This window comes from Stegodyphus dumicola, chromosome 6, assembly GCF_044657685.1.
Source record: "Stegodyphus dumicola isolate Sdum_Otavi_A_Nest chromosome 6, ASM4465768v1".
In the NCBI taxonomy this organism is placed as follows: domain Eukaryota; kingdom Metazoa; phylum Arthropoda; class Arachnida; order Araneae; family Eresidae; genus Stegodyphus; species Stegodyphus dumicola.
The window spans coordinates 98,848,493-98,869,699 of NC_140773.1; the positions used below are offsets into that span (position 1 = coordinate 98,848,493).

General features: G+C 33.7%; 1 protein-coding gene across 1 annotated transcript in view; it reads right to left on the reverse strand.

Annotated features, from left to right (window-relative positions):
- Window positions 1-1,256: 1,256 nt before the first annotated feature.
- The window catches only part of LOC118185653 (QRFP-like peptide receptor), a 399,923-nt gene continuing 379,972 nt past the window's right edge, over window positions 1,257-21,207 (reverse strand). Inside the window, exons 5-6 of the mRNA XM_085818696.1 lie at window positions 6,665-6,824; window positions 1,257-5,772 (exon numbers count right to left, since the gene is read on the reverse strand). Of these exons, the coding sequence (XP_085674822.1) occupies window positions 5,609-5,772; window positions 6,665-6,824 (324 nt within the window). The 3' untranslated portion in view covers window positions 1,257-5,608. The remainder of the gene's footprint in view (window positions 5,773-6,664; window positions 6,825-21,207) is intronic.

Sequence of the window (21,207 nt, forward strand, 5' to 3'; positions counted from 1 at the left end):
GTCTCAACTTCCCTAAAAAAGACTCCTTTCTCAAACGTTTCCTGATATTTCATCATACTTTTCCTTAAAAGATAAATTTGGGCCTTTTTCTATATTATTTAGCATTGATATATCTAGATAAACGAATTTCGTGATAGGTATTGTTCAATCCTTAACATAAAACAAGATAAGATATGAAATTTTTCAGGATATTTCAAAGCATATTTAGTGAAATATCTGAAATACATTATGCTTCAGAATGTAATTCAGAATTGTAACCGTTCCGAACGTTATGAGGATGATAATAATAAATTTCAAACTGTAACAAGATCTGAAAATTGGAGCAACGAAGGAGACTCACCATTTATATTAAAGTGACTGGTTTAATTGAAATTGCCCTCTTGTACGTATACACTCTTTCAATCTCCTGTTAAGGCTCCCCAATGATCACTGCAACATCTCATCTGGGCTACCACGAATTTTGTCTCGAGTTCTTTGTATCAATTCATCCAGTGTCCTTAGCTGTGTTGACCGACACTTAAGGGCAGCCTTCCCGAAAAAACATCACAAACAGTAATCTGGTGATCTTGAGGGCCATTGAATATCACCGAATCTTGAGATGACACAGTTACCGAACAATTCCAACACCTCCAAACAGAAGACTCCTTCTGTTAGGAGGTGTTGACAATTCTCGCACAGCCGCCATGATTGCTTTGCAACTTTTGATGTTCCTACCATGCTGTTGAAACCAAGTTTCGTAAGGTTATGGAAAGTTGTTCAAAGCATCATTGTTACTGTAAAACATTTTAATGGGGAAAGCACGCTGTTGACCATTCCACTGATCCATGATGGTTAATGGCGAGATTGTCCCTGTTCAAGGTCCCTGTTCTGCAGTGAGTCTAAGTGTACATGGTTTTCCCTGCATATTTCAAAAGTTTTCGTTTTTCTGAGTCACCTTGTAAAAGTTTCCCATAAAAACAAATTGGTAAAAGGAAATTCTGTAATATTACTTAAATTATCATTTCCTTATATTTGAAATATAATAAAATTATTGCAAACATAAAGAAGAGATTAAAACGAAGCATCCAAACTTTAATTTCTTTGCTTAAAGTAAGCTTTGAACTCTCTAAGCAAATTATTCTGAAAAACTTATTAACCTTTTTCTCTTGCTAACGATACGATTATAAGTTCATTGTGCTCTGACTTTTATAATGTTATACATGGTAGCAATTAGCAAACAATGTACCAAGCAAATGCAATTTCTCAAGGAATTTTATTCAGGTTTTCCACATATTACATATAAATAAGACAAATATTCCATATAATATAGACAATTGTACAACAATAATTTACATACAGAGTTTCAAAATGTAAGCATTTAAAATACATACAAATTGTACTGAAACATTTATTGCAATATTATTCAATATTAATGCTTTCTTTGGAGATATTTATAATATTTTATACACAATAAAACATGCATGAAATAACTAGATACATTTAATACTTTATACTTTTCTATATTTTAATATTTCAGTACTTTTCGATAAAATAAGTATAAAATACAAATAAATTAAAACTTATTAGATGTTTTAATACCTGATAAATTTTCTTATATATTTTGGTCACAAGATGTATAAAACTATAATAATAATATATTATATAAACTATAATAATATAATAATGATATATTATTATTATTATTAATATATATATATATATATAGGATATATAATAATAGATTTATCGAAACTGCAAATATTTACTTTATTGTTACTTAGATTCTTCTTTGCAATTTATTACGCACGAAATATAAATACATTATTTATCATGTCCGAAAAGGTTCTGTATATAGGTATAAAAATTTACTGTGATATGAAAATTCTAAACAGCTCAATTTGCGTTGAAATTACAGTAATTCTTGATGCTTGATTTAAGCAGAATTCAGAGAGAGTTATAAGTAGTTTTTTCTTTTCTTAAAAATCTAATCTGAGCACTAAGAATTCGTTCATTAATTTTGTAATAAGGAAATTAAATATTTGCTTTACCAAGACTAGTTACCTATTTAAAATTTAAAATTTCAAAATTCTTCTTTTCGACGCGATATAAAATTAGTTACACATTTTTAGAGCAAATTTTCCGAATTTTGTTTTAAATGAAAGTACTTTACTTTTAAGTGTCCTCTCGGTGTATCCTCTCTTTAATTTCTGAATTTCCGAAATAAAGTAATATCTTACAGTGCTTCTGAAATCCATACAGTGTCTTAGGCTTAGAAAGTGGTCTTTTTGGCCAATCAGAAACACTATAGTACATTTGTGAAATGTTAGGGGCCTTTAAATAATTACGATCAAAATTTTCATATTTGATATTTTGTTACGTTTGTCATATATAAAAAAAAGTTGTCAATGAAATTAGATATATATTTAATAGCTTCATCGCAGTAGAGTTAAACTCTTTGATGGCTTTGTGTGTAAAGGGAAACTTTGTATGTATTACACCGATGAATAATATGCCTTTAAAATTTTAAAGATTTAAATATTCATTTATTCTTTTAATGACTATTCATATAAAGATAATTAAAGATAATAGGACTGTTAGTTGAATCTATAAATTTTCATTTAAAACCAAAAATTACTTTTATTTGTAAATTTATGTATTTCGCATAATATTTGCCACATATTTAGGTTCAAAAAACTTTTCACGCGTTTTCTTTTTATTGTTGATAACATTCTTCACTTTAAATTTGATAATACTGATTCCAGATTTTTTAAACCACTTTTAAAGCTGGTAATACCTGACTACCGAAGAGCAAAATTTATTTAAAAAATGATAAGTTTTTAAAAGTGTTCTCTTCTAGAACGTTTAGGAATTTTAAAAACTGTTTGGCCTCCCAACAGGCATAGTTGCTAGCGGCGTTGACTGCCGCACCGAAGAGCCAGGGTTCGAATCCCGGAGAAAGCATGGATGTTTGTAAATGTACAGTGTCTCTGACATGGGAGCATCTAAAATATGCCGAAAGTCTTCTCGAGAAGCTGGTGTTAGGGAAAGAGGGGTTGGAGACCCTCGGACTTGTTCCCTCGGGATGCTCACCGGCAGAACTGAGTAAAGTCATACTGTCAACTTCTATGGTGTTCAAGGCAATACCTACGACATACGCAATATTATACTACTTTAACCGAAAATTTCGTGGGCTTGATTCGGCGTTACTGACAGCAAATGAGATAAGTCAAAACAACAAAAACTGTTCTAAAATGAGTAACTACTCCGTGAATCGCTAAATTGCTAATTTTTGGATGTTTACTGCATTGTGTGCTCAAATAATATCATAGAACAAAGTAAAGTTTAAAAAGTAAATTTTATTCGTCACATATTTTGCTATGTACTTTATGCTATGATTATATGAAGTAAAATAAAAATGTAGTACATATCGTGTTGTATTTTTTGCCTGTTTATTAATATTTCAGAAAATTTTGGGTTATATTTTTTCATTACTCTTATTTTTATTAAAAACGGATTATTTTCTTAATCGTAACTGTTTGTATGAAAGTAATAAAAACATTTAATCTAAATTTCATTTCGATTTTTACTGCAAACGTTTTCTTCTTCAAAAATAGCAATAATGTGTCCCTTAAACAGAGTACTAGGCAAAAAGAAATCAATCTTTAAATTACACAGCACCCGCATAAGCACAAAACTTTTTCATCTCAAATCTCCATACTTCAAAATGTTTGATTTAAGAAATTAGCCTTTTCACTGAAATCATTTTCAAGAATGGTTTATTTTATTCACATATATTTTCATGGAGATAATGCTAGTGGAAAGAGTTCACATTCTTAAGGAACCTTCTAATTATTAGCGGACTAAATTCATTCTATTTGCAGTCTAATCAAAGTATTTAATAAGATTCGTAGTTTGTAAATAAATTAATAAATAATTGTTCGTGTTCGTTTACAATTAAGTTAAAAAGATGTGTAGATTTCAAATTTTTATAAAACTTTTGAATTACTCTTTGAACCTTTGCGTTTATTGAGCTCGAAAAATTTTACTGATGGTATACCATTTTATAGAAACGGAGAATCTTTTAAAAAGAGTTAAATATACATCAGATTTGCATTAAGTAAAAGTTAAAATATTTTTACCGGCTAAAGGCCTATAAATTCTGGACAAGGCAAATCTGAAAGCATAGGATATAATACTAACGAGAAATATCCACCAAAGACTTTATTCCCTGAAGTTATTTAAGAAAGCAGAGAACTTTATTTACTAGAGATCATTAAAATACTTATAAAATATGTGTAAATGACAGAAAACAATGAATAAATTTTATATCTTTTCAGTTTTATAAACTGATTTAAAAATAAATTCCCATTTTAATGCTACAACACATTCTACTCACAAATTTATTGCAAGAGTGAAATCACGTGGCGGGTAATTGTAATAATAATCCTGCAAAACCTTAATCATAAATACCGGTTCGCATTCGAGCAGAAGACTTGGACTAAAGGGAATAAAGCAAAAACAGACGTAGAATTGTGTGAGAATGTTTTCTAATGTATTATTCAGTAGTTCAGTGGGAAGAAATACATGGAAAATATGGAGAGTCGGCTACAAGGAATTAACATATTTCTCGCATTTGTGACTTTCTGGTGCAGTGATTAACATAGTCACATGATAAATGATAGAACTGGGTTCGACTACTTATGAAAGTGCACTTGGTTTTTGATGCTTTCACTTTCCGTCAAGAAACAATTATCTTGGCTACCATGGCTCCTAAACTGAAATTTGAGGGATAGTAATTTGTGACTATCTGGATTTGGCTAGTTTGGTCTCAGCATTTCTAATAAGACTTCTTTTAAATAGAGAAGTATATAAGGAATCGAGGCATTTTTACCATATGTGCTTTCGTGGATTAATTATTAGTATGCCGGAGTAGCAAACTGAAGATTTGTGCCTCGAATCATTTGAAGTTGCAGTTAAATTTTCATGAACTTCCGCTCTGCAGGAATGGGGTAGGGGTGATTCTAACAGTTTCAGCATGGTCTCTGGAGCTCTCCCCGTGTTCTACGGATTGGCTTTGCTCTGACTCTTGGGCTCCAAATAACATTAGTAAATTTAATAGTAATTTGTATTGAAGTTAATTATTTAGTATGCAAGATGCATTAAAATGCTAAAGAATATAATTTAATGGGGCGATAGAATTTAATTTTGCGAAAGAGCTGCTCACTCTCGGTGAACATTTGTAATTTGTAACAGAAAATTGTAATCGCTATCTCCGGCGCGGTGGAGATAAATTATTCATCTTACAGTGATGAAATCCAGGATTCGAATCCCAGTTAAAATATTCATTATAGTAGAAGACACGTTCAAGGGAATCAGGGAATGACATCACAAGGTTTTTTAAACGGTTGTAAGATATTTTTAAACAATATATTCCGCTTTTCGCTGAATGACTCACATATTCATTTCCTAAATAATACTACACTTGTAAGAATGTCACATTTATGTAGGGATATGAATCAATAGTGTTCACCAGAGCGTTCACATGACAAAAATAAAGAAGGAATGTATGGACGATACGCCAGTTAGGCGGTTAAATCAAGTGACTAGATATGTAACAACTTTTCTTGCTTCATTTATCTGGTAGCATGCCAGAATTAATGTCTTTTCTTGGAGTGTCCTGGATGGGACGTAGTTCAAAAATTCTGGAGGAGGGGTTAACGCCATTGACTCGGCCGCTAGAAGGACTGCCTGTGAGACCGGACATTAGAGTTGTTCTTGACTTTTGAGAGAATTCTGTAACAAAAGTGCTAGATTACATATGATTTCGATGCTCGAAAGGAGCTGAAATACATAATTAGACATATAAAAAGTAAAGTACTCATATAAATTAAATACGGAATAGAATAAACATAATATTTCAAGCAACACTTAAAATTAATTTTAATGTCTTGATAAAAGAAATTCAGTGCCCGATATGGGGCCCATTTAAAACAAAACGCGGTTTGAAAAATGTGCAAAAAATTTGAAAGGAAATTTTAAAGCGAAAAATGATTGCTTTCGTTTTTGTGTATACTTTTAGAAAGAGCCAGTTTGGAATTCGAAATGGATTTAAATTATATGTTCCTTCAAAATTCAAAGAAGGATTACGAGAATGAAATAATTGGTTTGGCAAATATTAAACAAAATCGTAATATTGTTAATTATAATATGGATATGGTTTGATTCAAGCCTTAAATATTTATAGTAATTTTTATTATAGTATTTTGTTTTTCGTAGTTACAGAAAATAAGAAATAGTTACAGAAAAACAATCATAAAAGAATACTTTGGATATTCTTAAGAAAACGCAGTAATTAGAATGTGCAATATGTGTCTATATAATAGTTCATAATTTGAAAGACCAATTCGTTCTTTTCACTTCAAAAGAAATCTACCTGCGTCTATATATATTTATGATATTAATTTCTGACAATATTAATTCTTCACAATATGTATTTTTGAATATTTGATTCCAGACTTTTTAATTTTAATACTATTGAGACTAGACTAAAATAATTTGTAATATTACAGACATCTTTATTCTGTAACACTCGCAAAGTAATTTTTTCCAAGCGTTTGAAAAGAACTAATATCTATTTTTTCGAGTTTAGTCAAACTTTGCATTTCATGATGTAATATATACTTACGAGGTCTTCTGAGTGGCTTGGCATATGCACATTTCAGGACATTGAAAAGACCCTTCCGAAAATTGTTGTTGAATCCCCCGTAAAGAATGGGATTCAAAGCGCTGTTGAAGTAAGCCAGAAACATGGAAAAGTAGGAAAAACCTTCAAACCAATATGGCAACTGAAAGATGTAAAAAAAGAGTTCTTTAATATTAAATTATATAGTTTTATATTCAACAGAATCAGTTAATTATATATCATAATATAAAACATTTACAAAAGTATTTAGTTAACTACTAATAGCTTAAAAGGTTGGTGCATTAAAAGTGAATATTCATTATGCCATCCGTTATTCATGCTTTAAAATGTAATAATATAAATAATAGTACTTTTTTTTTAAAAAGTGTCTCTTCACTTCTATTAGAAATGTGAAATACTTAAAAAATTTTCATTGCTACGCTAAATGAAATTCTTCTCAGTATCGTTTTGTAAATGCAACTCCCATCTGTAATTCCTGTTTTCCCATTTTTCTATTTTCTATCCTCCGCGTCAATGGTTAGCTTAGAATTATCTCTTTCCATCAAAATTCTACTTAAAGGTTTTAAAAGGCACAATTTTTCTTTTTTTCCACAGGGGCTTCATACAACAAGTTAACATCTCAATACCTGTTTGTTAAATTCTCAATATAACCATTTTTTTTTTTTTTAAATCCTCAAGAGCGTCAGCACTGATGCGCGCATTTACCTGAATACCCGAATATCCAACTATCTTCCATCTCATCCTCCCACCCTTTCTGCTGTTACTATAAAATACTGCAATACTAAAGAAAAAACATAGAGACAGATATTGGGGGAAAAAGATTTTCTTTATGTTTCACTTCAAGATATTGCAAAAACTCGAAGAAATGTTTCTCTGCATCAAGATGAGAATCTTTTCAAATTTGAAACATTTTGTTATTTGTCACGCTTATGTAGCAAATACCCTGTACGCGCTGCATAAAAAACAGTTCAATATCTTCCTTCTACTGGAGAGACTGAAGAAAATTAAACTTGCGTTTTTCATGCCTCAAAAGCGAGACTTAGAATATATATTAGATTTATATACAGGTTCTAACATAGGTATTGGACACAAAATAGGACTCTTTTTAAAATAACATACTGATTTATTTCTATATTTCGATTCTACGACTCAAATTATGCTTAAATATTAAATTTTATAAAATTTGGTGAAAAGCTTACCAAGAAATTTAAAAATTTGTATTGGCTTTCTTCTTTTAGTTTCAATTCATTTCGCGAAATTCTTAATTTACAATAATCAGTTTTCCTTTTTACACTGTGCACGAGCGAAAAAAAAGATGCATCATTTATTCTTTCAAATAATTTTAACAATATGCATAAAGTACATTTAACGTTATTATCATTTATAACTAATAACGCAAAATTTCAAAACTCGCCAATATATAAATCTACGTACGTCTCTGGAAATTCTGAATAAAAAAACTAATTTTTTGTAGGTATGGCTAAAAATATATCTATCTACTTTAAGGTGATGGTAAAAATTTTATGAGTTAGAGATCAAATATATTTTCGTAAAATTTATGAAAATTATTAAAAATTACAATTTAAAACAAATCAGAAAATATCCGCGGATTTTGTTTGGATTGAACCTAAATTTCGAATTGTGAAAGAAGAAATCAAAGAAATTTAATAAAAATATTAAATTCAATTAACATTGAAGAGCTAAAAGTTTGTAAAGTTAATTTTTTAAAAATGACTCTTGCGATTTTTACAAAACTTCGCACTTTGAATTAATTTAAGTTGTAAAATCGAAATATTGAAAATCATTGGTATGTCATTCCAGAAAAAGTCCGATTTTGTGTTAAAATACATATGTTACAACAATGCTATATATATGTCACGTTTTCAAGACATGAATAATACAAGTTAAATTACGTCAATCAGCTCAGTAGAACGGGAGTTAGAGGTCCCATTTATTTTGTGCAAAGGTGTACAACAAGGTTTTTCTTATATCACAGTTTTGTTTACGTCATATTTTGGAAGAGTTAAAAATTTGAAACATACACCAGTAAATGAATTTCGCAAAATCTTATAACGTTCATAGAATCGGTATAGATAAAGCGCTTCAAATTTTCAGTAACTTTTATATTTATACATTATCCGGTAACTGATATTAACTATAACTGATATAATACTAGTGTTACTACGCTGTATGATACACATATTATTATCTGGCTTCTTAAATATATATGTTACCGCTAGATCTATCTAAAAAGACAATTACTGAAATGGAAAACTGGATTTATACAGAATGGAATTTTTACTGGGAGTCGTCTAATAAGAAAAAAGAGGTAATAAAAAATATAAAGTTAAACAAGAAGATGAATATTATAAACAATGTTGATATAAATCAGGTACTGATTAATCATGGGCGTTTCCCGGCTTATTTTAATCGGTTCCATCTACAGAATAATGATAAATGCTTACTATTTGATAAGTTTTGGGACCGACAGGCACTTCGTCGATGAATGTACGCTTACCCGGAGTGCAAGAGAGAAATATAGAAAGAATTTTAAGGAATATTTTAAAAGGAACTATTCAAATTTTAAATGATTTTGCAGAGGCAATAATGAACATTTTGAACACGAACAAAGATATAATTCGAATTCAGCACTGAGACTCATATTTTGGACTTTATATGTTTTTTCTTATATTTGTTCTTGAATATATTAGATGCTTCTAACGAAAGATTTTTGAAAATTAGATGAGATCAGGTAACATAAGTATTTAATAAAAACAGTGCTTGTGATGTACAATTAATTTCATGAGAATAGAACATAATTAAGGGTGATTTCAAGAAACCTATCTTTTTCGTTTCAATAAAGAGTAAGCCCATTATTTTATTAACAGGACAAAAAAGGCGTTTCGATTTGTGGTGCTATCAGTCATTTAACGATCTTAAGGTAAACTTTAATATAAAACTTTATATTAATTCCGTGCAGGATCCTGCTGTATTCATATCATTAAAATTACATTTTTTATTTTGATATTTAGACTCATTGATATAAAATTTCATATCACTCCTAAAGTATGGGAAAACATTCTGTAATGTTTCGGGAGGTAACTGTTATGCATTTTAAGACATCATGAGTGGTAGGCCTGAAAGTATCTATTCTTCAGTTAAATAGTAGGTTGTATTAAAACAAACATTTGCATTTTCTATTGTATTACACATTAAATACAAATTAAAAAAATAGTTGCCATTAATATGCATTAATTATTGGCCATTAATATACTTTTATAAAATCATTCCTATCAAACTAAAGTTAAGAGTCCTTTTACTTTTTAGTTATAAGTAATAAATTAGTTATGCCGGATGTAAAGAACATAAAACATACGACTGTAACGTATATCATTAATTAAACTTTTCAGGAAATTTTCATGATGATTTTATGTCCTGTTTGTAAATAACGAAAAAAAAAAACTTTCCTCAAAATCTTTCCTTACGTTTTTCCTTAGTGTCCTCCAAATTTCATTGAAAGAAAGCATAATTAAAAAAGGCCCAACGCGAAGAAACATGGAAAATAAAAAAAATTTACCCAGGTTAGGTGAAATTTTTTAAATTATTTCCGGGTACCCTTGAGATTCGAAAGCCCGAACGTGCTGAAACCAGTTCTAACAACGTTTCGCAAGAATTTCCACACTGTCATTGTTTGATCCGAACTGTTTGGTACCACCAAACATGGAAAATGGAAATTTTGAGAATAACATCTCTTCCATATCTCTTCTCAGGCATTAATATTTAGTTTAAAGTCGAAATCTGCATTGCAGTCAGCTTGCTGTAAGCACTGTTTCAAAACGTTTCGTGATTGATTTCGGTATCAATCGATGAAAGGTCTTTCAGTTAATAAACTTCAAATCATAACTGCGAGAAGATGTAGGACTAATGAAGGGAGAGAAAAGATGAGAGGGGAGAAAAAAAAAACTGGTTTATATGAAGAAAGTAAGAACAAGCGGGACTGAAATGGCAGCCTGGAGTATAAAGAATTCAGAAAAGTGCCACTCACCATAGAACCTCCTTGGTTGAAACAGCCAAGGTTTACAATGAGTGAAAATGGCGGCTTATTCTTGATCAATCTCAAATAGCAGTTTGGTCACATTTCCTTTGAACTTCAATGAGAAAACAACCATAGCACCACCAATCAAGTGTCCTAGAAGCAAACAATGTCAAAAATCGAGAGATGGCAGACTTGCCAAAAATACCCGATGTAAGTTCTCGACAAATTTCTAGACGAGATGGTTCTATACGTATTAATACTTCCATTAAGCTTTCTCGAGAATTACGGTGGCCATGCTTGTCAAGGGCGTGCTGGACGTGCTTTACGACTTTGCTTGAGAAAAAATGTAAATTCGCCCTTTGATAGCTCATTTCGTTGTTCTACACTCTGAATTGGGCGATTCTAATTTGACCGAGTTCAGGACTTGTAACACATATCGCCATTAACTGAAGGTGAAGATCTTATTTTTGGCCGAATGGTTATGGGTTCTGATACTAGCCAAAGCTTCTGGTTGCTTTCTCTTGATCCCATCGCCTTAAATGGTTTCTGTACAGACTTAACCATATAACCCTATACTTCTTATATCATACAACTGTATTCAACTGATATTAAACTGCCAAATTTTCAGAGCAGGAATCATGAAAAATGAACTTCCTCCCTCTCTGTGATCCGAACCGTAGATGTTACATTGCTAATTGGATACGTTAGCCACTGACACTACAAGACCGTACACAGGGGAATGTGATAGTTCCTTAGAAAGCAATTAACAATAAATATGTTCTCCAATGGATTCAGTTTCAGTTTCTTTAAGGTATAGTAACGGAAAAGCTACAAACCGTAGCTCGACATAGCCTACCTATTTTCTCCCTCCAGTTTTAAATTAAGGAAATCTAAGAAGCTGAAATTTCAAATTTTTAATAAGAGACGATTTCAGTATTGTTTCCGGCTTATGATAAGAAATACTGATTGTATTTATTTGAACTACGGTATAATTAATCTTCGCCGTATTCTACAATATTCTTTCGTTTTCAGTTTAATGGAAGTATGAATGAAGACATGAATTAAAATTTTAATATTGTTGATGATAAATTTTTTATTATGAGGCTAATAGATATTCACGGATTCCACGTTAAAAAACGAGAAAAAAAATGAAAATATATACATAGAAGATAAACAATATGTGAATCAACATTATAACTTAGCAATAGCCCCTTAATTGTTAAATTTAATTTGGATGCTTCCCCTCTCTATTCTAAAAATAACAACTCTTTATAATATTTTTTCTGGACTATGTCATTTCCAGATTAATCCACATCACATGACTTTTACATAACGGTGACGAGGTAGTTAATTCGAAACTTAAAATTTCCAGAACTGAAACCTTTCGATTAAAAGCTTGGTTAATGGATAGCCATGCACTTGCATTCTACACCTCAATCTAGCATACTACTGCTTGCTGCAACCTTCCTATCGCAACAATATCAAAAATGTAAATTATCGCGAATAGGCAGATTAGAGTGCTAATAAATAACCATGAAATAAAATGAATATTTAAAACCTGCCATAACTGAAAGCTTCTGATATTTGGTACTTCGACATCTATCTGCGTCATTCCCAAATCATGACATATGTATATAAAATAGTAAGTGTTCCTTAATATTTAGGGATAAAAGGTGAAGTAACTCTTTTTTCATTTAATGGCACTGATAGCACATTTCGAAAAAACAATAATTGATTCATATACATAACTGATTAAATTAAAAAATAATCTCCATTGCAAGCACCTTCATTACGAATTTTGAGGTAGTGACATAGCGTCTGCTCTTGCAATTGCTGAATTGAAACCATGAGTCTAATTAAATTAGTTTTAATTCCAGCAGACATAAATAAAAAAAAAGATTAAAACAAACATCGATCGTTAATAATGAATTAAATTATTCTTCTTCTATCTTACACCCACTTCTACCTAATTGGTTACTTAAAACAATAGCCTCCAACCAACTTCTCAAGAGTTTCAGATAGAGTGAAAGAATGTTAATCAGTTAACAAGCAACGGAAGTGGAACCATTTACAGCAAATTTTTCCTAAGCTAACTTGGCGATAGGAAATGGTGCCAAGGCAGGGCTTTTCGGAAAGGTGGCTACAAGCATATTTCTTAAATTTTGATTCTCTGCATTATTTCCAGGCACAGGATTGTTTATAAGTTAGAGAGTTTCACGGAAGTGCTTTGAAACTGTGAATAGGTTTCTGGTGCAATAAAGTGTAATTTTTCTTAGAGTTTCTTTTAGTAAATATTCTTGTTACTCTTAATAAACTACTAATTATAGTGCATTAAAAACATCACTGCATTAAAAACAAAACAAACAAAAAAATCTAATGAATGAAAAAAAAATAATCTGAATCAATAAATTCGTTAATTATCTAAGGAATTTTGTCCATAATATTACAAGTTACCTTTATGGACAGAATTAGTTTCAGAATTTGAAAATGACTGCACTAGATTAATTTTTCTATGTCTTTTAATGGCACATATCAAACTATTTTAGTACGCATTTAGGAAGAAATTAGGAAAGAACTACCTCCTCCCCCCCAAAAAAAGAAAGAAAGTTTGTGTTTTAGAGATAAACCGATATTAATTAATAAGTTTGCAGTTGGCCTCTTAAAGCATATGCATTGGTTATCATTAATTAAAAAAAATCACAAGAATAACGATTAGTCAAAAAGTTATGCGTAGAATTTATTGAAACTGAACCATTATATACAATATATAATAAGCTATATAACTACATGAACAGAAATTACTAGTCAATTATGGTGTAGAAATTAGCATATGTATAATATGAACAAATCGGATGCGTCAGTTTGGTATAGGAAAATTATCTTCAATATGGAGCTATCTCCTGCAGCGATGTGTGATGATGTCAATTATACGGTCTATGATTTCCGAAGGAAGTGAGCCATTGCTCTTTCAAAGGAGTTGTAAGCGTGGCAAGGATATGAAGAGGAGGATTGAGAGCGGCTATAGTCTTCCTGAAGCGTCTCAAACATGCTGAATAAATTTCAGGTCCGGTGATCGAGCTGGCCACTCTACGCGCTGAATTATTTGTTGCTGAAGATAATCGTCTACGGTGCGAGCCTTGTGCTGTCTAGCGTTGTAGCAAGAAATCCTCACCTACTGCCCAAGCACAAAGGCGCACATAAGCATCAAGGATGTCATCATTATAGTCCTGAGCATTCTCGTTTCCACATGAAAAGACATGACGGTTTGTGAGTCGAGTCACAGAGATACCATCCCAAACACAGCACACTGCCTCCTCCGTATGCATCCCTTTCACGAATGCTTGAAGGATGATAACGGGTTCTATGTCCTCTAAAAATAAAATAACACTTACTATCGCTTTGGAGGCTAAACCTGGACTCATCCATAAAGAGAACAACCCTCCACTGACCAGCCCTCCTGTGGATATTGACGTGCCAACTTCAAAAGTTACTTTCTATGGTGTGACGGGAGCGCCACGTAAATTTCTAGTCACCTCACGTACAAACCGTCTTCGGGAAGCTTTCTACGCACAGTTGACATAAACACCAGCCTTCTGGTGGCTGGAAAAAGAGAGGATTTTAGTTGAGTTGAGACTCTGTGCGCATAAAAACAAATATCCACCATCAGCGGTGGTCGTAGCGATTGACCGTCCTTGGCTGAACCTCTTGGATATCCAATCTGTGATTAGAAATTGTTGCGAAAGTCTCTGAACCACCGAGATTGAAACGTAGACGCACTATAAGTAGCTTCGTAAAATCATGCCTTTTCATCCGGATATATCGCAGCGCCAAGTGGTTTTATGCTATCTACATGTGTATAAAGTGTTCCTCTACGATTTGCTATGTATTTTGTGCCTCTCGGATAATACTTACGAATTTTATTAGTGTTTTTGTGATTCCACCGCGTTCCGCAAAAGTGCTGTCCTTGTGTTCCACTAACCCCCCCCCCCCCCAGTTACCACGGAAAAGCTCCCGCCAGTTACCACGTGGTGCCCGTGTTAGGGCAATTTGCTTATGAAAATCACGAAAATCATTCTAAGTCCTATCTTCGAGAGTGAAATTGTGCTAAGTCGGAAAAGTGTGTTCAAACTGTTATAATTTCACAATTCGAATACCATTGGATATATCGAAAGCGCACAAGAACTGCCAAGGTAGGCAATTTCTGATCTATGCTCCGACCATAAAGTTAATGTTCTGGGACAATTATTTCTAACAGTATCCTCGTGAAATGCTATTTTTATTTTAATTCAATCTCGGCAGTCTAAGTGCTGTCCGCCATTGCTCTGTCGTTGTCATCAACAACAATACTCGAGTTGCTAACGCTATTTGATTTTTAACTCTTGATCTCCAATACTTGCTTTTTACTGTATTAACATTTTGTGCTTTAATACTATGTATTACATTTGTATCATGCCACATTCTGTTATTAATTACGTTTTACTTTTGAATGCTTAATTTATTGTGTTTTGTGGTGCTTTAATTAATTAACACGTGGGTACTCTGTGCTATTTACTGTATCAATCGCTATTCCCTATTCAAGTGAATGATTTTACCTTGTTGCTATCAACATTTTAATACTCCTTATTACTGGACTGTTCCATAATGTTTAATTAATTATCTGCTAATTAGAAATTTACAGCTTAAATTCTACTGCTCGGAGCTCTCTCAGATGTTATTCTACTCTTTTTAATCTAAGTCCAATATGTTAATGTAAAGGAAAAATCCCCAAGTCGAGTCCCCAAGCTGAAATATTATTTCTACGCACCTTTGCCCTAAGCCCCCCCCCAATTATTTATTGTGACATTACACCTTCCAAACTCTCATTTTAGATTCCCCTCTAATAATAAGAATAAAAATTTGCCACCCCTATACCCCTCCTCAAATTATTTTTTGAGTTATTCTCAATCTAATTCACTTTAATTAACTTTAATTGGGTTTTATTTCTTGTTTTTCTCTTAACAAACTACTCCAATTAACTTCTAAAAGCGTTTTCCGCAACCTCCGAAAAGCACTCATTTATTAGTTTCTAAATACTGGCCCCTCCCTTTCGTTTTAATATAAATTTTTTACTAAAAACTAATTAAGAACTCAATAATCTCGCCCATAATTCACATATAAACCAAATTCCACCTGCTTTCAATTCCTTATGACCTAACGCTTCTAACTATATATTAAATTCTTTTAGAGCCCCTCTTTCCCTCTCCCCCATTTTTTAATCGTTTTTCCTAATTCTCCCCCTTTCCTTCTCTAATTTTTTTTCCCATCAGCCTTCAAGTCCCCATTTTAGCTGTAATACTCTTCTACTTTCATCCTCATTCCTCCATCCCTCTCAGTTTCATCTTTGCTAATTAATTAAAATTTTAATTATTTTAATCTAACTTTATTTCTCTAATAACGCCACCCTCATTAGTCCCTGTCATTTTCTTCTTTTTCCTTTGCATTTTCAGTTGTCATAACTTATTAACAACACTTAACACTCGAGGTTTTCTCCTTAATTAATTTTTAATTTATTTCCCCAATAACTCTTTTTTCAATTGCCCCAGCCATATAGTTCTTTCTCCTCTGTACTCCCCGCAATAGCAGCTTTCTAGTAATATATCACATTTGTGTCTTCTCGCTCAATAAATTTTTTATTAATTTTCTTTCTTACATTATTCCACTTTTTTTGTCTCAGAAATTTAGTTCAATAGAGTTTTTCTGCTTTTTAATTTTTAACTATTTTCAACTAAATTAATTTCTACTTTCTCTCTAATAACTTTACATCTAACAGTCCCAGACATCTAATTCTTTCTTTTTGCATTCCTAACATTCACAGATTACCAAATATTCAAGATACTTGAGGTGTTTTTAAAATTTAACCCATTTATCACCAAATTAATTCTCTTTTACATTTTGTCCCATTCACTTCGTGCATATTTCCATTTTTTAACGACTTGAGATTTTTTATTTAGCATTATCTGCAACTATTCCATAATTTGCTCCCGCACTTTACGGTATCTGACTCAGTGTATTTTATTACCAATTTTTATAGTACTCTTTAAAGCGCCTTCACTTCTACTTGTCAAATTTTCATTGATTTCCATAATTATTCTTAAGAATTTCTAAGGTTTCATATATTAAGCACTAATATTATTACCTATAATTTACTCAAACTGTGTTTCAGTTACTTTATTACTGCGATACTTGTTTTGTACCCTCCAATGTCTCAACACACGACACCACTGAGGGCACTCTCGCTTGCTCACAAAACGTTCCAAGCACTCCATGCCATCTAGACTCTGCGAACGCAGCAAACAACACTTCTGTGCCTTCAACTGCAGATGACATTTACACAAGATGACTTTACATCTGCATCATCAGATACAATTCTAAATCTCTACTTCCCAAAGAATTGCGTAAAGAAATGATTGAACCTATCACTTCACTTTATCATCACGTCTTTAATGGCAGCAACGAGACGACACCAACAAGAGACACTACCTTAAACGGAACGACATTGCCAGGATCGTGTATGCAATCAAGAACAGCCAACTAAAAGAGAGCAAAATAACTCTCAGCTTCCTATTCCAAATATAGCTGCAAGTCCCCGACAAAATCCATTATTCAAAGAAAAAGCACCAACACTACTACTATATGCAAGAGATTCACGATGTGTCTCTAAACTACAAGACAAGCTCTAGAAAATCCTACCCATAGAAAAAAGGCAAACACAAATCAAAAAGATTATTCCTATCAAGCAAGGAGGTCTGGCTATCAGATGCAACACCAAAGAGGACGTTATCAAATTAGAACACATCATCAAGAACACAAAAAAGGCAGCGGACATAATAAATACTAAAATTCCAAAAATGAGATTCCCTAAAATAGCGATACATCAAATTCCACCAGACACCATAGCCGATGCAATCATCACCAGGATAGCAACAATAACAGCTAGCAACCCAGACGACATCAAGTCTCTCTTCAAGTTAAAAGATCGTAATGACACTATCAAATGGATCGTCTAATGCAATGCCAAATCCTTCAAAAGAAACATGCAACTCCGCACCATACAATTTCGCTGGCATACCTGTGCAATAACAGAATTCATTGGAGCATGCAGGTGCTTCAATTGCCAGGCACTAAGTCATCACTCAAAAGACTGAACTTACCACGCCCACTGTGCATACTGTGGAGGCAAACACAATGAAAGAGACTGCCATGCAAATGCACCAAACTGTATCAACTGCGAGCTAAATAATCTAAACAACGGCACCAACTACCCATGCGATCACACCGCCTATATCAGCAAATGCTCATCCTACCAAGAAGTTCTAAGAATCAAGTACCGTACTCAATACCATGAGTAATCTGAAAAGTATCAACAATACTTTGCAAGACAACCACCCACCAACTCTCCAGCATAACGTAGCACCTGCTCAGGGGATCAAAGCTATACAAATAAACTTACACCGTTCCCGCACAGCAACTCACATCATCCAGTATATTTCAGAAAACTACCACGACATTATATTCATCAAAGAACCTTATCCATCAGAAATCTTACCCTAACATAGCACGTATTTACACAGAACTCCAATCCAAAACTACTACCAAAAGCAGCAGTCATCGTTCTAAACAAATACTGGACACCAATAGTCATCCATGGCAGCTGAGGTGTAGTTACCATTGCGATCACCACGACAGACGGCGAGCTATTTCTCACCAGCGCCTATGCTTCACCCTCAGAAGTTCTGGAGAACATTCTGCAGGAAGTCAACGCAAGCCTTGCAACTACAAACACACCACACATTCTCTGCGGAGACTTTAACACCCAGAACAGCATCTGAGACTACCATCACACCACACCATGAGGCACTGCAATGGAGGACTACATCAACTTAAACAACTTGATCATCCACAACTCTCCAGATGATCCCCCAACCTTTACAACATTAAACGGAATGTGGTGCCCTGATCTCACCCTCCCCAGCCACCACCTCTTCAACATGATTCAGAACAGGACTGTCAAAGACGACATCAGTATCTCGGACCACCAATGCATCACATTTGACATTACTCAAGTTCCAGAAAATATTAAAATGGTTCGCTTCAGAGTTAACAAGTCGGGTGAGAAAAAATTCATCAGACTTCTTCCCCAATCACAGATTCCCTTATGCAAAGCGTCATGAATACCAATAACAAAGCAGATCTACAAAAAGTTTAGACTCTCTAATTTTACAATTACAAGGAGTCTGCCAGTCCGCCTTCAAACTGAAGACGAAAGACAAAAACACTCGCACTAACTGGTGGACCAAAGAGCTACGTGCGGCACGCCAAAAAACTCGAGCGCTACGAAGAAGAATGAAAACCCGATCCACCGACGAAGAAAAAAACAGGCCTGGAACCCCTATAACAAGCAAAGAGCTCTTTATAAAAAACTGATAATCGAAGCTAAACGCAAGTCTTGGAACAACTTCTGCACTAGAAATAATGATACATACGGACAACTGTACAAAATGGCTACTTCTAAAATATTGAAGCAGACACAAATCCATGCACCCACAGCAACAAAGCAGAATACTAATCATAACATAACTTCACGTATCCTAGAAAATATCTTAGACCATGTCTTCCTGCAAGACGACGAGAACTAAGACACCCCAACACAGAGGCAAATCAGGAACAATAACAATCCCCCGACCACACAGGACGACATACCTTTCAGGAAACACGAACTCCTATACGTGAAAGCCCTAACCAACAGAAAGGCTCCAGAACCAGATGGCATCAATAATCAAATTATCAAGATCATCCACAAGACCAGTCCGAAACATTTATTAACAATCTACAACCAGTGTTTTAGTTTGAAATTCTTTCCAGAAAGTTTCAAAAGTGGGCAAATTGCGTTATTCGCAAAAAAGAGCAAGTCTCGAGAGGACCGCCTCTCATACCGCCCCATAAATCTACTCCCAGCATTGGGCAAACTACTCGAACGTCCACTAATTTACAGGATTAAATTTCATGTTTATCATACTAACAAGATAAGAAAGCATCAGTATGGCTTTAAACCTCACTGTTCAACCATGCACGGAATAGACGCTGCAATTTCTCAGGTCCAAACAAATAAAAGCAATCAATTGCATACAGCCTTTCTCTGCTTGGACTTACAAAATGCGTTCGACTCTCTCTGGTGGCCTGCCATTAAACAGGCCCTCAGAGAGTTGGACTGCCCAAAAAATCTTTTAGAACTCACCTCACACTATCTTACTAACAGAAAAAGCTTCATCAACTATAATAACTCCTTAGGCACCCGAAAGCAAAGAAGATGATGCCCACAGGGATCGTATATGCGAGCGGACCTCTGGAACATCACCTTTAACAAAATCATCGACCACCCCTGGCCTTCGCAAACGAAAATAGTAGCATTTGCCGACGACGTCGCATTCAAAATAAGCGGTACGACAAGAGATAAATAGATAAATAACAAGATAACTGTAACCAAACGCCGGACATTTTCAATACATTATGCAAAAAGATCAAGTTGCAAGTTTCTCACACGAATTTCAGGCCATAATTTTCCATAAACCAGGACGCACCATCACCCGCAACCCCGTCATCTAAATTGAAAATAATAAAATAAGATGCGTAAAAGCCATCAAATACCTCGGATTAACAATAGACCAAAAGCTTGCCTAGATTCAGCACCTTTAAGATAAAAAGATCACAACCTGCAAAAGAACCAAAGCTCTCAAAAGTATGAGAGGCTACGCGTGGGGAATAAACAAGCACATTTTGAAGATCCTACTAAAGACAGCTGTTAATAAAATCATCACATATGGTGCTGCAAGATGGGTAATTCCGATGACATCCAGAAAAATAAGAGTCCTCAATTCAATACAACGACACTTCTTAATCAACCTTACAAGAGCCTTTAACACTACGTATTTTGGCACTGCAAATTTTGGCAGGAGTACTTCCACAGCCCATCCAAGCAGAAGTTGAAGCAACAACCACAACCGTTCTCCAGCTACATAAATCAGTCACGTTCCAGCATGTACTTTTTGTCCCCACAGATTACGAAACAAAACCTGAGAAATTTCTTACACACCCTGCATATGGTCACAGCAATCCAGTTTGCAACCTAAAAGATCCACCACCTTCAACACATTATCATGCCTACACAGATGGCTCCAAAATCAGTAGCAAATTTGGATGCGCTGCGACCATCAGAACAGCAACAGGATTGTGCAGTGAATGGCAAGGTCATCTGAGAGAACGCAACAGCGTACATCAAACTGAACTTACTGCCATTTTCAATAGCATCAACATCCTCCGTAAAGCACCAACAGATACTATACATATCATAACAGACAGTCAAGCATCCCTCTTCTCAATCACAAGCCAGTATCCTAATTCACCCATCGCTCATGCTATTCAAAACGTCATTAGAAACAACAGGAAGTTCGTT